The 17,491-nt window shown below is 37.3% G+C and overlaps 1 protein-coding gene across 1 annotated transcript in view; it reads left to right on the top strand.

Moving 5' to 3' along the window:
* bptf (bromodomain PHD finger transcription factor) overlaps nucleotides 1-17,491 on the top strand; it is a 45,052-nt gene that overhangs the window by 26,746 nt on the left and 815 nt on the right. Inside the window, 15 exon segments of the mRNA XM_051103320.1 lie at nucleotides 35-155; nucleotides 446-686; nucleotides 996-1,166; nucleotides 2,169-2,305; nucleotides 2,394-2,508; nucleotides 3,777-3,952; nucleotides 4,428-4,710; nucleotides 6,051-6,748; nucleotides 6,848-6,930; nucleotides 7,170-7,395; nucleotides 9,349-9,641; nucleotides 11,201-11,374; nucleotides 11,471-11,663; nucleotides 12,435-12,519; nucleotides 13,642-13,828. Of these exon segments, the coding sequence (XP_050959277.1) occupies nucleotides 35-155; nucleotides 446-686; nucleotides 996-1,166; nucleotides 2,169-2,305; nucleotides 2,394-2,508; nucleotides 3,777-3,952; nucleotides 4,428-4,710; nucleotides 6,051-6,748; nucleotides 6,848-6,930; nucleotides 7,170-7,395; nucleotides 9,349-9,641; nucleotides 11,201-11,374; nucleotides 11,471-11,663; nucleotides 12,435-12,519; nucleotides 13,642-13,828 (3,183 nt within the window).

Genomic DNA, 17,491 nt, shown 5'->3' with positions numbered 1-17,491 from the left:
CTTTTAATTATTTTCAAACCTTCTGACTTCACAGGGTTGAGAGGGAAAAGGCGCAAGCAGCTGACCCAACTAAGGTTAGTGTGCAGAAGAAAGCAGAGGAGGTCAAGGCCCAATTGGAAGCTCAGCTAAAGCAGCAGAGATTGGCAGCCCAGCAGGTGGGAATGTAGACATGTGCCCACCTGGGGCGCCCCTTTTTATTAACCAGGGGCACAATATCAAAAAAGGGTGTTCTTCCCAATGGGCCTTTTAATTTTTTTGATTTCAAATCATTGTTTTATCCTTTTAATGATCATTTTACTTGTTTGGTTGGGTGTGTTCTCATAATTTAATAATCTTGATTATTAAAATTACTCACCCGTGGCTGATTTTATCTTGTGTTTTTCTCTTTTTGCCTTGTGTCTTTGCTTATATTGTGAAGTTGAACGGTACAATGACTATATTGCAGAAACGGCTGGAACAGCAGAAACCTAGCAGCACCAGCAACACATCCACCTTGACCAGCACCCCTACGACCCCTGGGACCACTACTCAGAAGGTGGTGGTGGGCTCTATTAGCGGTCAGGTAACTACGGCGCCGAAAGTGGTAATGACCACCAAGTTGGGCTCTCCAGTGACATTCCAGCAAAACAAGAACTTCCAGCAGTCCTTTGCTTCCTGGGTCAAGCAGGGCCAACAAGGCAACACAGGTCAGTCTTTGCAGTGTTATGAGAAGGCATAGGTTATGTCGTAGCTTCTTGACTTTTATTTTGGATGATGTTGTTTTTGTATTGTTTTATTTTTTATTTTTTGCACGTCGATGTATTTGGTTGGAAATTGGCTGATTTTTTTTTTTTTTTTTTTCCGTTCAGTTCTCTTTTTTTGGTAAGCTTATTTGTGGTGGTGTTTTTAGTGCTTGACTTCGTTTCGTTGTCCGTGGCGTACTTGGATGCACCCGCTGCTGTATTTCCTGATTGAGATGTATGTGTTAGGGTGGTGATCAGACCTGTGTCTTGCAGTCTCTACCAGTTCGGTTGTGACTGTGGCGGCGAGTAGCGCCACCACGTCCGGGCAAACGTTCCACATCGCCACTGCTGCGGGGTCGATGGCCGGCAGCGTCATCGCTGCTAAACTACCTGTTCCAGCCAACAGCAAGATAGTCACAGTGAACGTGCCAAGCACTCAAGGAGGTACGGCAGGCCTCCAACATCATTGGCATGTGGTTTTGTTTTAAGTTAGGCCTGCCTGCACGCAAAGAGGCAAACTATCGGCTTGGTATTCTTAAATTACGTATTTTATTTTTGTTTGTAATGACGAACAACATATCGTGAGCATGGGTCAGTTAATACAGACTGTTAGTAGTCTAAAAGGGTGTTCAGAGTGACGGAGTAATCGAAAGTCATTTCATTTCAGTGAAAGCTGTTTAACTGCTGTCATTGTGAACATCCATTAAAGTTTGGTACACATTTTATGTCTGTTTAATGGCGTTACTATTTTGGATTTAATTCAGTTGATTAGCATTGTTGAGTACAAAGGATTCCTTTCTCTTTTTTTAATTTTAAAATGTTTTGTACAGTTTCGCTCGCACTGAACCTTCATTTTCCATCTTTGAGTTTCTGATAAACATGCCATTCAAATGTTTGGGGTCAGTAAGATTTTTTTTTTTTTTTGTGACAGAAATAACAACTTCATAAACATTCAGCATAGATGCATAAATGGATCAAAAGTGACAGGGAAGATGTTTAGAATGTTACAAAAGATTTCATGAATCTTTTCAATGTTCTATTCATCAAAGAATCAAAAATGTATCACAGTTTCCACACAAATATTAAGCAGCAAACTGTTTTTACATTGGTAATAATAATAAAAAAATGAGCATCAAATCAGCATGTTAGAATGATTTCTGAAGAATCGTGTAACACTGAAGACTGGAGTAATGATGCTGAAAATTCAGCATTGCATCACAATAATAAATGACATTTTTAAATATATTTAAATAGAAAGTAAATATTTTAAATAGTAAAAATATTTCACAATATTACTGTATTTTTGATCCATAAATGCAGCCTTGGTGAACTTAAGAATCTTGATTTTTAAAATAAATAAATAAATCTTACAGACTCCAAACTCTTGACCATTTGTATCTATGCAGTATTTTTTGTGAAAACTAACTTTCGTCATCGGCTCGGCAGGTTTGGTGCAGGTCCAGCAGAAGGTGGTGGGCATCATTCCATCGAGCACAGCGGGCACCGCACAGTCCTTCCCTGCATTCCAGCCCCGTACGGCCACCATCAACATCAGACCCAACACAACCACCTCCACACAGCAGGCATGAGCTCTCAGTAAAATGATCCACTCTGGTCAACTCAACATTTTTTGTTCTTGCAATAATGTTTTATGCAATCGTTTTTGCCCAGGTCCTTACGACTGGAACGACTCTCCGGCCGGGGATGACTGTGATACGCTCTCCTCTGCAACAGACCACCACCCTGGGCAAGACTATCATTCGCACACCCCTGATGGTTCAGCAAGGTATTCTTAACCAGGTTTTACCCTGGAAGTGAAATGGTTCATTTGTTACATTTAACTGACCCTTCGTTACTGTCACTACGTCTGACAAGTCATTGTGCTCTCACGCCACACATTATGTTCTCATTCAGTGAAAAATACGTCACAAAGCAAAAAGGACACTGACAGTGCACTGACAGACAACAGCAGGTTACTTTTGGTTTGAATCGAAGTCTATGTTTTCAAATTTTGTAATTTTTTAAAGAAATTCAAACAGTAAATACCATTTTGTCATTGTTTAAGGTGTGACGAATTGCTGTAGCACCTCAGACAGCAAACTTTTCTTTATTGCTAGTTATAGCACCAAACAAACATGAATGAACATCAGAAGGTATCTTGTTTCAGCCGTGGAAGGACAATCATTTTCAAGTTCTAGTTACCACCATCTGCTCTCCTGTCTGGTTTGGCAGATTCGCCGTTATATTACAATTACATAAACTCTCGTGTCTGTGTTTATTCAATACTATAAAAATGACAGCAAATGATAGAATCCTATTCAATTAGTGACACTAACTTTGAATCTTAGTAATACCACTCTTGCCTTCTGTAAAGCTGTTTCTGTATGAACTGAACTTGTTTCATAATTGTTGAACTTTGCAACATTGACAGTTACTGAACTGAATTGAAACAACACAATTACAATCAGCTGAATAATGACACTATTGTCTTCTGCTTTATCCACCTTTTTCTTTAATGCGTATGCCTTAAAAAGTAAGCCTCTGGGCGAGACTTCCGGTTCATTATCTGCTATAGGAAAATAATGAGTAGGCAGTAAAACTATTTGCACTGCAATCCAGTGTGTTCATAATTAAGATAATACATTAAAATAATATGGTTAGACACCAATTTGCAATGGCAAGCAGCAAAACAAGCTGTTTTGTACAGCTAAAAATAAGCTATTAAATTTACAAATAATTGCGTCTGCTCTTAGAGGGAGGAAGAAGGTTAATAGCTGAAATTGAAGTTGTTTTATAATTGATAAACTTTGCAACTGATAGTTATTGAGCTGAATAATGGCAGCTGAAATTGCATTTGTTTTATAATTGCTGAAGTTTACAACATTTACAGTTATTTTCGGTTACTGTTTATTACTGAAACTACATATATAGGAAAAGCGCTAAATAAATAACTGTGACCTTGATTGGATTATACAAACAAATCTGACTGCATTATGGCCAATATATTGTTGAAAACCACATTTTTAGAGTGTAAATCTACTTTATATCACTCAGGTCAAGCACAACAGACAGTGCAAACGAGCTCAGGTGCTCAGGCGGTGGGCACTCCTCCTCGCCTCTCCACCCCAAACCAAGCCCAGACCCCGCAGACACCCGCTTCTCCCCGACCACAGCAGGGTCAGGTCAAACTCACTCTGGCCCAGCTCACACAGCTCACGCAGGGGGCTCAGGTGTGTACCAGTTTTAAATCAGCCTGTTTTAATGTGGTTATTGTGCCCATTTCAACTGTGCATATATGCTAGTATGCTATCACCCTCGTTCCCTTGACAAAAACTCAATTACTTTTGGATTATTGCAGAAAATAAGCTCTGTGGCCAACAAAAGTTTGATTATTACACTTTTTGTTCATCATTCTTCAGAAATTAGCAACTTTTATGAATTTTAAGCCCAAATACAGTCTAAAAAAAAGCAAGATGTTGGCTATACATGGTATTACTGATGCATTTTATGTTGTAGAATAAAAGGGTAAAAAGAAATTAACATTATTGCAAGCATTTAAAACCCAAAACATTGACATTATGACATTATGGTCTATAAAACACATAATCTCTGTAGCACTCTATTTCAATAACTTTTTGTTATCTACGCTGCACAGGTTAGTGGTTTAAGTTAATATTGAAGTAAACTCACTCTTTCGCTCTTCAGGGAGGGAACCAGGGCTTGACGGTTGTGATCCAGGGGCAAGGTCAGACCACAGGCCAGCTGCAGGTCATTCCTCAGGGGGTGACGGTCATTCCGGGACCCGGTCAGCAGCTCATGCAAGCAGCTATGCCCAATGGCCAAGTCCAGCGGTTCCTGTTCACACCCATGGCCCCTGCACCAGTGTCCGCCCCCGCTGCCCCCGCCACGACAACCTCATCAGGCGTCCCAGCCACAGCTGCACCAGCTCCTGCTGTCACCAGCACAACTCCGGCACCCATTCAGCCAGGTGAGACTGTTTAGTAGACACTTTTTTCACACAAACATCAATATGGAACTTTGCCAGCTGTGTAACTTCTTAAAGGGACAGTTCATCCAAAAATAAAAATTCTGTCATGAATTACTCACCCTCATGTCGTTCCAAACCCGTGAGACCTTCGTTCATCTTTAAAACACAAATTAAGATATTTTTGATGAAATCTGAGAGCTTTCTGACCCTGCAGAGACATCAACACAACTACCATGTTCAAGGCCAGAAAGGTAGCAAGGACAACATTAAAATAGTCCATGTGACTTCAGTGGTTTAAATGTCATTTTATGAAGCTACAAGAAAACTTATGCGCAAACTTAATTTTAATTTTTTCCTGTTTCTGTGTATTGTTGCTGTTCTACAACAGCGTTTTAGTGCCACGTTAAAAAATGTAAAAAAAAAAAAAAAAAAAAAAAAAAAAAAAATTCTAAGATACGAGAATTTGTAATATTTCTAGAATAAAATTTTTTGAAATTACAAGAATACAATCAAAATTTCTTTAGACAATAAAGTCTAAATGTTTAGAGAATAAAGTGGAAATGATGAGAATTAATTTGGCGCTACTTTATTCTCAAAACGTTTAGACTATTCTTGTAACATTTCAACATTATTCTTGTAATTTTGAATTTATTTTCGTAATTTTGACTTCATTCTTGTAATTTCAGTTTAATTCTCAAAACATTTCGACATTATTCTCGCAATTTCAACTTTATTTGTCTAATAGTTCGACTTTATTCTCAAAATATTTCAACTTTATTCTCAAAATTTTGACTTTATTCTCAAAACATTTATATTTTATTCTTGAAACGTTTACTTTATTATTGTAACATTTCAACATTATTCTTGTAAATTCGACTTTATTCTTGTAATTTTTAATTTGTTTTCGTAATTTTGACTTTATTCTTGTAATTTCAATTTAATTCTCAAAACGTTTAGACATTATTCTCGTAATTTTGACTTTATTTGTGTAATATTTGGACTTTATTCTTGAAACATTTCGACTTTATTCTAGAAATTTTTTGACTTTATTCTCGTAATTTCGACTTTATTCTCGAAACATTTCGACTTAATTCTCGTAATTTTGACTTTATTCTCGAAACATTTTGACATTATTCACATAATTTCAACTTTATTCTAGAAATATTTCAACATTATTCTTGTAATTTCTACTTTATCTTCTGAGTATTTTTACTTTATTCCCAAAATATTACGACTTTAATCTCGCAATGTTAGTAATTTTTTTTTTAACGTGGCACTTAAATGCTGTCGTACTGTTCTGAGAATTTGAGCTCCAATACATTTTCTCTTTCTCTCTTCAGCTGCTCGTCTTGCTCCACAGCCCCAGCCTCCAACCTCACTTCCTCCCACATCAACTGTCCCCCAATCACAGCCGATCCAGCAACCACCCACCCCAGTCCCAAACACAGTCGTTCCCCACCCCACTCCATCTGTACAGCCCCACCCGCCCGTGCAGCTCCGACCTCAACCTCAGGTCCCTCCTCAAACTTCAGTCCCGGCTCCTACACCTGTCCCCGTCCCCGTCCCCGTCCCCACCCCCACCCCCACCCCCCAAATAGCACAGGTGACGGCCACCGCACCTCTTCAACAGGTCACCACGCTCCCCATCACCCAGACCACGGTTACCAAAGTCCAGCCCCAGATCCAGCTCGGCCCGCAGCTCCTCAGCGTCTCCGGGCTCCAGCAGCAGGTCATCTCCCACATCCAGAGTCACGTAGCGGCCCAGATTCAAGCTCAGGTCCAGCAGGTCGGGACCACGGCCGGGATGCCCCAGCAGATCAAACTGCAGCTGCCCATTCAGATCCAGCAGCAGAGCGCAGGGCAAGACCAAGCGCACCAGATCCAGAATCTGGTGACCATACAGACGGCCAGCGTTCAGGAGCAGCTCCAGCGGATCCAGCAGCTCTGCGAGCAGCAGCAGCAGAAGAAGAAACAGCAGGAGGCTAAGAGAGAGCAGGCCCAACAGCACGTCAGCCAGAGCGACCTGATACAGAAACAGGTCAGGACCCAAACATGTGACAAACTTGATTTCCCACTAAGTATATGCATTTTCTAGAAAAGGTGAAATTGCAGTATCTTGACTGATTTTGTTTTCTAGGTGGCTCAGAAGCAGAATGTGGCCATCGAGCAGTTAAAACAGAAAAAAACCATGACTCCTGCCGAAAGAGAAGAGAACCAGAGGTAAACACTTTCTATATGTCGCCGATCTCCCTTTTTTCCACTTTCAAAGTGACTTTGTGCTAAAACATCTGTGATTTTTAAATGCCACCTAACATCACAGATTATTTAGACTCATTGTATTTGTAAGCTGCACACCACAGATAAACCACAAGCCACTGAAGTTGTATTTATGGAGGTCTCATTTAAGAATAGACTGGATTTAATCAAGCCAACCCATTGACTTTTGTCTGTCCGGACAGGATGATTGTCTGTAACCAGGTGATGAAGTTCATCCTGGATAAAATCGATAAGGACGAGAGGCAGGCGGCCAAAAAGAGGAAACGGGAGGAGTCGGTGGAGCAAAAGCGCAGCAAGCAGAACGCCAGCAAGCTGTCGGCGCTGCTCTTCAAACACAAAGAGCAGCTCAAGGCTGATATCCTGAAGAAAAGAGCGCTGCTTGATAAAGAACTACAGCTGCAAGTGCAGGTGAGAGGAACAGGAAGTGCGGAAACTTTACTCGGAGAGAGATATATTTACATTGCACTGATCTAAGATAGCTATTTTTAGATGTATGTACTGTATGCTACTGATAAAAAGAGAGTTTTTTTACCAAATAAATTATTAATGTTCATTTATGTTTATTATGATTTATATAATTATTAAATAATAAATTAATTGAATTAACAAATTAATAAATACAATAATAATGGTACATATTTCTTGAACAGTAAGGATCATGTGATACTGAAGACTGGAGTAATGATGCTGAAAAATTAGCTTTGCTTCACAGGAATAAATCATTTTAAAATATATAAAATAGAAAAATGTTATTTTAAATTTTAAGGTGAGACACTTAAAAAAACTAATTGTTATTGCCTTACTTACCTAGTTGATTGATTACATTGATAATTGCAGACATTTTTTGTATTACAGGTTTTCTAAAATGTTAAGTTTAAGTATGCAAATGAGGAATTATGTAATGAAATATGCATTAATTTGCATAAATGTCTAGTACAAAAATCTAAACACTGGATGAAGTCCGTTTCAAAATTCTTGTTACTTTTTTTTTTTTTTTTAACATTAAATTTAATGAATTTCAATGAAAATATGTAAATATATGTATTGTAATGAAATCTGTTGACACAAATAGATACAGTGCTATAAAAGAAACACTTAACAGTGACTTTTGGATGTTTTCTTTCCACTAAACACTTTATAAAAAAAAAAAAGCCCAAAATCTCAAACTTGACAGGTGCATGAAAAAAAACATGTTTTTGCCTGCAGTGTCTCTGCTTAAATTAAATTAATAAATACAATTAATAGTATTACATATTTCTTGAGCATCAAATCAGCATATTAGAATGATTTCTGAAGGATCATGTGATACTAAAGACTGGAGTAATGATGCTGAAAATTCAGCTTTGCATTACAGAAATAAATTACATTTTAGAATATATTAAAATAGAAAAATGTTATTTTAAATTTAAGGCGAGACACTGCAGGTGAAAATAGTAAAAAAATAGTTATCGCCTTACCCGGTTGATTGATTACATTGACAATTGCGAATCTTTTTGTATCACAGGTTTTTTTGAAATGTTAAGTTTGAATATGCAAATGTATATGCACTATTTAATGAAATATGTGCTAATTTGCATACATTTCTACTACAAAAATCTAAACACTGGATGAAGTCCGTTTCAAAATTCTTTTTACATTTTTTTGACATATTAAAGTCAAATGTTTTTACAAAGGGAATTTTGGGTATCTCATTTTTGTCACTCCATAATTCAGAAAATACAATAAAAAACAATATATTTTCACAATTTTGTAATAAAATATATATAATCAAGCAAATTATGTATGAACATCACTCTGTAAAAATCTTCAGGATATAGACCGGAATAAAAATGTGAAGTTTGACGTCTGTAAGCGCTACTGAAGTGGAGATTCATGGCTTAGTATAGAAGAAAAAAAACTCATTTTGAGAAAACGACCTTTAAAAATATGTATTGTAATGAAATCTGTGGACACAAATAGATACAGTGCTATAAAAGAAACACTTAAAAGTGTCTTTTGAATGTTTTCTTTCCACTAAACACTTTATGAAAAAAAACAAAAAGCCCAAAATCTCAAACTTGACAGGTGCAATAAAAAAGGTGTGTGTTTTTGCCTGCAAGTGTCTCCCCTTAAATAATATTATACAGTATTGCTGTTATTTTGAAAGGTAGCGTGTGTTCACATACTCTAATTAATAACAGTATTTTTCCAGTTATGACAATCTTAGCAGTGTGAATCTGGCAATAGAGACGCATGCTTTCATTTCTCACCCACATCTCGGCTTTGCTCACACATTCTCTGTTAACACCACATCAGACTCGCCAAGACAGCTGAAGCTACGTTGCGTATGTTGAGTCATTTATGTGTTTCCTTTCATTGCAGGAGGAGCTGAAGCGCGATCTCATTAAACTGCGGCGGGAGAAGGAGAAGGCTCAGGCTGCGGCTGCACAAGCTGCAGCAGCCGCCGCAGCTGCCGCCAGCGCACACGTGCACAGCGGTCTCTCCTCGTACACGACCACGGTCACGTCCCCCTCCTCCGCGCACAAACGCAAGCGGGACGAGGAGAGAGACGCCTCCAAGTCCAAACGCAAAAAGATGATCTCCACTACCTCAAAGGACAGCAAGAGGGACATCAAGTTATACTGCATCTGCAAGACGCCCTATGACGAGTCTAAGTATGAGGCCTTTACTGTCCTGCAGTTTTAGGGCGTTAACAGGTGTTTTTTCTATTAAAGGATGGAAAGAATGAAAATTCTGTCATTAATTACTCATCCTCATGTCGTTCCAAACCCGTTCATCTTAAGAACACAAATTAAGAGAATTTTTTTAGGTGAATTCAACAGTTTTCTGATCCTGCATAGACTAGACAGCAACACAACTGACACGTTCAAGGCCTAGAAAGGTAGTAAGAACATCATTAAAATAGTCCACGTGACATCAGTGGTTCAACTGTAATTGAATGAAGCTGTGTACAAAGAAAACAAAAATACCTTTTTAACAATTTTTTTCTTGTCGTGTCAGTCTTTGACATGCATTCAAGAGAGTGCCACGATAATGACAGAATTTTAATTTTTGGGTGAACTATACCTTTAGGAATTTCTTCTCTTTTTTTTTACGTGTTTATCATTTTAATATAATTTTTTTTTTTTTTTTACAACTGAATTTTGAACATTTACACCAGAAGTTCAAAGTTGTGGCTTGAAAAATATAAACCTGCAAGTTTATATTTTTATACCTATTTTCAGTTGTGTGTTTTTTTGTTTGTTTGTCTTTTGCACTATTATGAGTCTGTACACCACAAGTTAACATTTTGGGCATGAAAAATATAAATATAAACAAAATTAAGATTATTATTATTTTTTTTTTTTATTATTTTGTTATTGATAAGTTAATGTTGTTGTTTTTTTGTTATATTGTTATTGAAAAGTCTGAACATTTAATATTATGTTTAATACACATATTTTATCAGATTGATTTAAATTGATTATTTACTGGTTATTTTATTTTAGTGTTCTGAGTATGGGTCTGAGTATTGTGAAATATTATTGCGGTTTAAAATTGTGGTTATCTAGTTTAATATATTTTAAAATTTATTCCTGAGATGCAAAGCTGAATTTTCAGTTTTTAGTCACATGATCCTTTAAAAATCATTCTAATATGCTGATTTATTACTTCGTAATGTTGGAAACAGTTGTGCTGCTTCATTTATTTTTTTTTCGTGACCTGTGATACTTTTTTCAGGATGAATAAAACATTAAAAAGAACAGCATTTATTTAAAATAGAAAAATGTTGTAACAATATACACCACCGTTCAAAGTAAATTTTTTAAAAATAATACTTTAATTCAGCAATGTGATGTGTTAAATTGATCAAAAGTGATGGTAAAGACTTACTTTGTTAGAAAAGATTTCTATTTTGAATAGATGCTGTTCTTTTAAACTTTTTATTCATCAGAGATTCCTGAAAAATATCACAGATTCCAAAAAAATATTAAGCAGCACAACTGTATCCAACATTGATAATAAATCAGCATATAAGTATGATTTTTGAAGGATCATGTGACACTGAAGACTGAAGTAATGATGTGTTTCTGTAGTTTAAACAGTTGAACACTAAAATAAAAGCATTTGGCAAAATGCATAAATGTAAATCATGCAAGGTTTTTTGTGAAAGACGTGCAAGAAAATCAAATGGATGTGAGATGAATCTAATGCTGGTATGTTGTTGATGCAGGTTCTACATTGGTTGTGACCTCTGCTCTAACTGGTATCATGGAGAGTGTGTGGGCATTACCGAGAAAGAGGCCAAGAAGATGGACGACTACATCTGTTCCGAATGTAAACGAGCTCAGGAGGGAAGCACAGAGGAGCTCTACTGCATCTGCAGAACTCCATACGACGAGTCACAGTAATCACACATCTGCAGTCTCATCACATCTGTTTCAAAAGGTGCATGTGGAAGCTGGAATAGTTTCTGACATTTTTGTGCCTGCTTCTACCACAGGTTCTACATCGGCTGCGATCGCTGTCAGAACTGGTACCACGGGCGCTGCGTGGGCATCCTACAGAGCGAAGCCACACATATCGACGAGTATGTGTGCCCGCAGTGCCAGTCTACAGAGGATGCCATGACGGTCCTGACGCCACTCACAGATAAAGACTATGAGGGGCTGAAGCGAATCCTGCGCTCCTTACAGGTTCGTATGGCATCTTTTCAAGCCGTTTTGATGAAGTCATACTGCTCAGGCCCCGCCCACGGCCACTGACAGACTGTCTCGCATTAGCATATTTCCACCCTCAGCCAGTTGTACGCTGTCCGCTATTTTCTCGGCGCTCGAGCAGCTGTAGCGACAACGTCTCATGAGCAATGCAGGTGTTTTGTAGTTGGATGTAAAAGTGAACGTAAGAGTCTTGATTTTCTCCTGACATCAGAGTCACCGAGGACGCAGTGGATTAGTTTTGTTTTTGATGGTTATGCGTCACCAAATACACTTAAAAACAGAAGAGAGGGGCAGAGTCAGCAGTAGCTGATTATCATTTAAAGAGCCATGAACTGAAACAGGTTGCTGTGAACAGAGCTGTTTTTGACAAGGTAAAAAGATGTTGTTGTACACAACCATTGAGCAATTGTAATCAAAGTACGTTGCAGATGTTTCATGAAGACCCTAAAGAATCAGACCAACTTGTGGAAAATGGACATTTGACTCCCCCTTTAAATCATAGTTCTCCTAAAAATAAAAATTTTGTCATCATTTGCTCGCCCTCATGCCGTTCCAAGACTGTATGAGTTTTTACTTCTGTGGAACATTAAAGACAATATTTTGAAGTATTTTGTGGGTGACCAAACTGTTTCGGTTCTCTGACTTTTATGGTCATGAAATATAATGGAAGCCAATAGGAACTCAAAGTCCGTTAATCATATAATCATTGTATTATGTAATGTATGTATTATGTTTTCTGTATGTTAGTCCCATAAGATGGCGTGGCCGTTCCTGGAACCAGTGGATCCGAATGATGCTCCAGATTATTATGGGATCATCAAGGAACCGATGGGTAAGAGTTTTTGTTCACCTCTTTTGTATGACCAGAATTACTTTGTGACTTATAATATTCTCTTTAGTTAAAGGAGAAGTCCACTTCCAAAACAAAGATTCACATATAATGTACTCACCCCCTTGTCATCCAAGATGTTCATGTCTTTCTTTCTTTAGTCGTAAAGAAATTGTTTTTTGAGGAAAACATTTCAGCATTTTTCTCCATATAATGGACTGATATGGTGCCCCGATTTTGAACTTCCAAAATGCAGTTTAAATGCAGCTTCAAATTATCCCAAATGCGGTTGTAACCGATCCCAGCCGAGGAAGAAGGGTCTTATCTAGTGAAACGATCGGTTATTTTCATTAAAAAAATACAACATAAATACTTTTTAATCTCAAACGCTCGTTTGCCTTGCTCTCCCTGAACTCCCTCAAATTCAGAAATTATTTCAAAATCATCCTACATCGCTGCAGAAGTACCGACCCAGTCTTTGCAAAGTGAACATGCAAAGAAGATCAAACACAAAAAGGTAAAACAGCAACATAGGACGATTTTGAAGTTGAGGGAGAACATAAGATTGGAGTTTTTCGACATACCCTAACTGTCATGAACTGGAACAAAAACAGTCCAGGCAGAGTAAGAAAAGATGTGTGTTTGACATTAAAAAGTATATAAATTGTATTATTTTTTATTAAAATAACCGATCGTTTCGCTAGATAAAACCCTTTCTCTCATTTACAACTGCATTTGGGATCATTTGAAGCTGCATTTAAACTGCATTTTGGAAGTTCAAAATTGGGGCACCGTATCAGTCCATTATATGGAGAAAAATGCTGAAATGTTTTCTTCAAAAAACATAATTTCTTTACGACTGAAGAAAGAAAGACATGAACATCTTTGATGACAAGGGGGTGAGTACATTATATGTGAGTCTTTGTTTTGGAAGTGAACTTTTCCTTCAAATGTACATTTCTGTTTAAGTTTTAAGGTAATTTTTAAAATTCCATTATAATATAATATATTATTTTGTATTATTTTTCTAAATGACTTCTAAGTAATATTTTGAAGAATTAGCATTTTATTGATGTTTTAGTAATGATTTTCATTACTGTCTGCTTGTGTGTCTTTTATCTGTAGACCTTTCTACAATGGAGGAGAGGATACAGAAACGCTATTACAGCAAACTCACAGAGTTCGTAGCGGACATGACCAAAATCTTTGACAACTGCCGCTACTACAATCCCAGCGACTCGCCTTTTTACCAGTGTGCTGAGTTCCTGGAGTCTTTCTTTGTACAGAAACTCAAAGCTTTCAAAGCAAGCAGGTAACGTCTGCTCCTACATATACACTATAGCAGCATAGGATGTTTTTTAGGATATTTAAAGAGTATTTCACCCATTTACTCAGCCTCATGTTTTTACAAACCGACATTATTTTAAGACCAAAACTGATATAGAGTATTATGTTTGAGCATCTCGTACCCCATATGCTAAAATGTTTTTTTTTTTGTGATTTAAATTCATATTCATTCATATTCATATTTATTTTAAGTTTTAACCTATATATTCAGAGTAATTATCCAAAAAATACATTGAAGGATTAGTTTACTCCAGAATAAAAAATTCCTGATAATTTACTGACCCCCATGTCATCCAAGATGTTCATGTCTTTCTTGGTTCAGTCGAAAAGAAATGAAGGTTTTTGGGGAAAACATTCCAGGATTTTTCTCCATATAGTGGACTTCAGTGGGGATCAACGGGTTGAAGGTCCAAGTTTAAGTGCAGCTTTAAAGGGCTCTACACAATCCCAGCGGAGGAATAAGAGTCTTAACTAGCAAAACGATCTGTCATTTTCTGGAAAAAATTTAAATTTATACACTTTTTAACCACAAATGCTCATCTTGCACTAGCTTAACTTCACACATTACGTAATCACGTTGGAAAGGTCACATGCGATTGGTTCTTCGCCTTGTGAACTTTCATTTAAAAAGTTTGAGTAGTGTGAAAAACTCTCATTTTCTCTTCCAACTTCCAGATCACCCAACGTCGTTGTTTTACCATTTTTTACAAAGGGAGTTTGCCTTTCTTTGCACGTTTGCTTTGTAAACACTGGGTCAGTGTTTCCGCCTACATCACACGTGAACTTTCCAAAGTGATTATGTAATGCATGAGGTTGTGCTAGTGCAAGATGAGCATTAGTGGTTAAAAAGTGTAAAAATGCTAGTTTTAAGGAAATGGCCGATCGTTTCGCTAGATAAGACCATTACTCCTCGGCTGGGATTGTGTTGAGCCCCTTGAAGCTGCATTGAAGCTGCATTGAACCTGCAGTTTGGACATTAACCTGTTGCCCACCACTAAAGTCCACTATATGGAGAAAAATCCTGGAATGTTTTCCTCAAAAACCTTCATTTCTTTGCGACTGAAGAAAGAAAGACATGAACATCTTGGAAGACATAGGGGTTTAATTCTGGAGTGAGATAATCTTTCAAATATGTTTCTGTGACCTATCAAAAATACTGTTAAAAGAGAAGTCCACTTCCAGAACAACGATTCATAAATAATTTACTCACCCCCTTGTCATCCAAGATGTTCATGTCTTTCTGTGTTCAGTCATAAAGAAATTAAGGCTTTTGAGGAAAACATTTCAGGATTTTTCTCCATATAATGGACTTTATTGGTGCCCTGATTTTTAGCTTCCAAAATGTAGTTTAAATGCAGCTTCAAAGGGCTCTAAACGATCCCAGTCGAGGTAGAAGGGTCTTATCTAGTGAAACAATCGGTCTTTTTTTTTTTTTTTTTTTTTTTCGGAAAATAACATTTTTTCTACTTAAGCACAAAAGCTTGTAGCTTAAGCGTGTAGCACAGGTTCTGGGATGCGCATTCCCAACGCTACGTACTATTGAATTACATCGAAAGGTCACGCGGAACTACAGACTCAATGTTTACAAAGTGAACACTGTTTCCGAACAAAAAGGTACAACGATGTCAGACGATTTTGAAGTTGTAGGAGAAAATAAGATTTTCGCCATAATCTTTCTTTTTGAGCCGGAGTACACAGACAATGAACTTAGATGTGATTCGTAGTAGTGATGGGAAGTTCGGATCATTTTACCGACTCGGACCTTTGAGTCTCGTTCAGCAAAATGAACAAATCTTTTTTCGAGTCATTTCATTCATTTTAGCAAAATATAATTAAAATGTTACGTGTTACTTCTCTAACACATTTACTGCTTACACAAACGTTGATCACACTACACAAACAAGGTAAAACTATAATGCTATAAGAAACAGAAAAGATTCATTCATTGTTTACCTGAGTCTTTAGTCTATGATTAGCTCACCTCACCTCTTATCTGACAAGTTTTCGGGTTTGAGTCGTTCGTTCATCGCGTCACAGCCCCATAAGATGAACGAACGACTCGAAAAACCAGAAGACTTGAAGTAGGTGAACTAATTCCAATACAGAACCTAATAGGATGTTGAGCATTCGCGACTGAATGAATCGCTCCCCGAGACGACTCGTTCTTCCCAAGTCACATTAAAGATTCATTCAAAAAAGAACGACCCATCACTAATTCGTAGCGTCGTGAACGTGCATCCCAGAGCCTGTGCTACACAAAAAAAATGACCGTTCTGCTAGATAAGACCCTTCTTCCTCGGCTGGGATCGTTTAGAGCCCTTTGAAGCTGCATTTAAACTACATTTTGGAAGTTCAAAATCACGGCACCAATCAAGTCCATTATATGAAGAAAAATGCTGAAATGTTTTTCTCAAAAACTATAATTTGTTCACGACTGAAGACAAAAAGACATGAACATCTTGGATGACAAGGGGGTGAGTAAATTATTTGTAAATTTTTGTTCTGGAAGTGAACTTCTCCTTTAACCAAATAGTTTGAAAATCGTAAATATCGATTTAGTAAATGGTCAAACCGGTTATTGGTTTACATAAAAGGATGTGTTACAGTGGTTTTACCACAGGTAAGGGTTTTTTTTTTTTTTTTGCCATAGTGTTCGTTTTTCACACTAAATTTGGCACTGCATTGTATTGTGTAGTTTGCTCTTGTGTTGGTTTCACAATTTTCATTAGTCTTTTCCATTGCATCAGCTTACGTACATCCAGTTTTGTTTGTGTCTGCTCGTCTTCATGTACATTCACACTATGAATGTTTCTGCTTATAAATATTTATTTTTAAATTCAGAGGCAATATAGCGGTTATCTAACCTTAGATTTCTCTGGCTGGCATTTCATCCTCTTATTCCTGTTCTTATTTCATTGACTGTATGCTTGATAACCGTTTGTGTTTGTGCTTCATGCATGTCATTCATACAATCCATTGTCCTTTCTTGCAGATTGTCATAAGTCATAGTGGCTGAAGGGGCGGAGTCATTCTGTATTAGAGAATCATGGAACTTGCTGTTTTATTAACAGTGGAAACCGATGTACATTTAAGTGAAATGAGAGCCTGTCACTAAAAGCCAAAACTCCAGTGAAGCCTTTGACAATCAGAGAGCGGCAGCCATGTTGAAGCACTATGAACACACACAAATCAAGGGAAATGCTGTCTGTGCATTTATGATCCTGTTTTTTTTTTTTTTGTTTTGTTTTTGTTTTCCTCCCCCCATTACGTTTGCTGATCACATGATGTTATTTATGATGTTTACATGGATATGCATGATCATATTTATCACGTGGATTGGCTGATTAAAGACATTTTAAGACTTTTCTGTTCAGTTTTATTGTGATTGTGCTTAACAACATGTTTGTTTCAGCTGGTGCGCTGATCTGTCCGGGTTTTCATTGAGAGGACTCATGAATTTGCTGATCATTTGTGCAAATTTATAACCACGCGGTTTCGGTTGGCTTGACTATGAAGCAAAAGAAAAAGTTTTAAATCCTTTTATTAGGATTTCAGTGTTGAAATAAAGGACCATGCTTTAAATTGTATGTTTTTTGATTGTTTTTTGAAACCGGCACCGATTTAAAAA

This window comes from Labeo rohita, chromosome 3 (genome assembly GCF_022985175.1).
Source record: "Labeo rohita strain BAU-BD-2019 chromosome 3, IGBB_LRoh.1.0, whole genome shotgun sequence".
In the NCBI taxonomy this organism is placed as follows: domain Eukaryota; kingdom Metazoa; phylum Chordata; class Actinopteri; order Cypriniformes; family Cyprinidae; genus Labeo; species Labeo rohita.
This window is presented reverse-complemented; position numbering and strand designations above follow the sequence as displayed.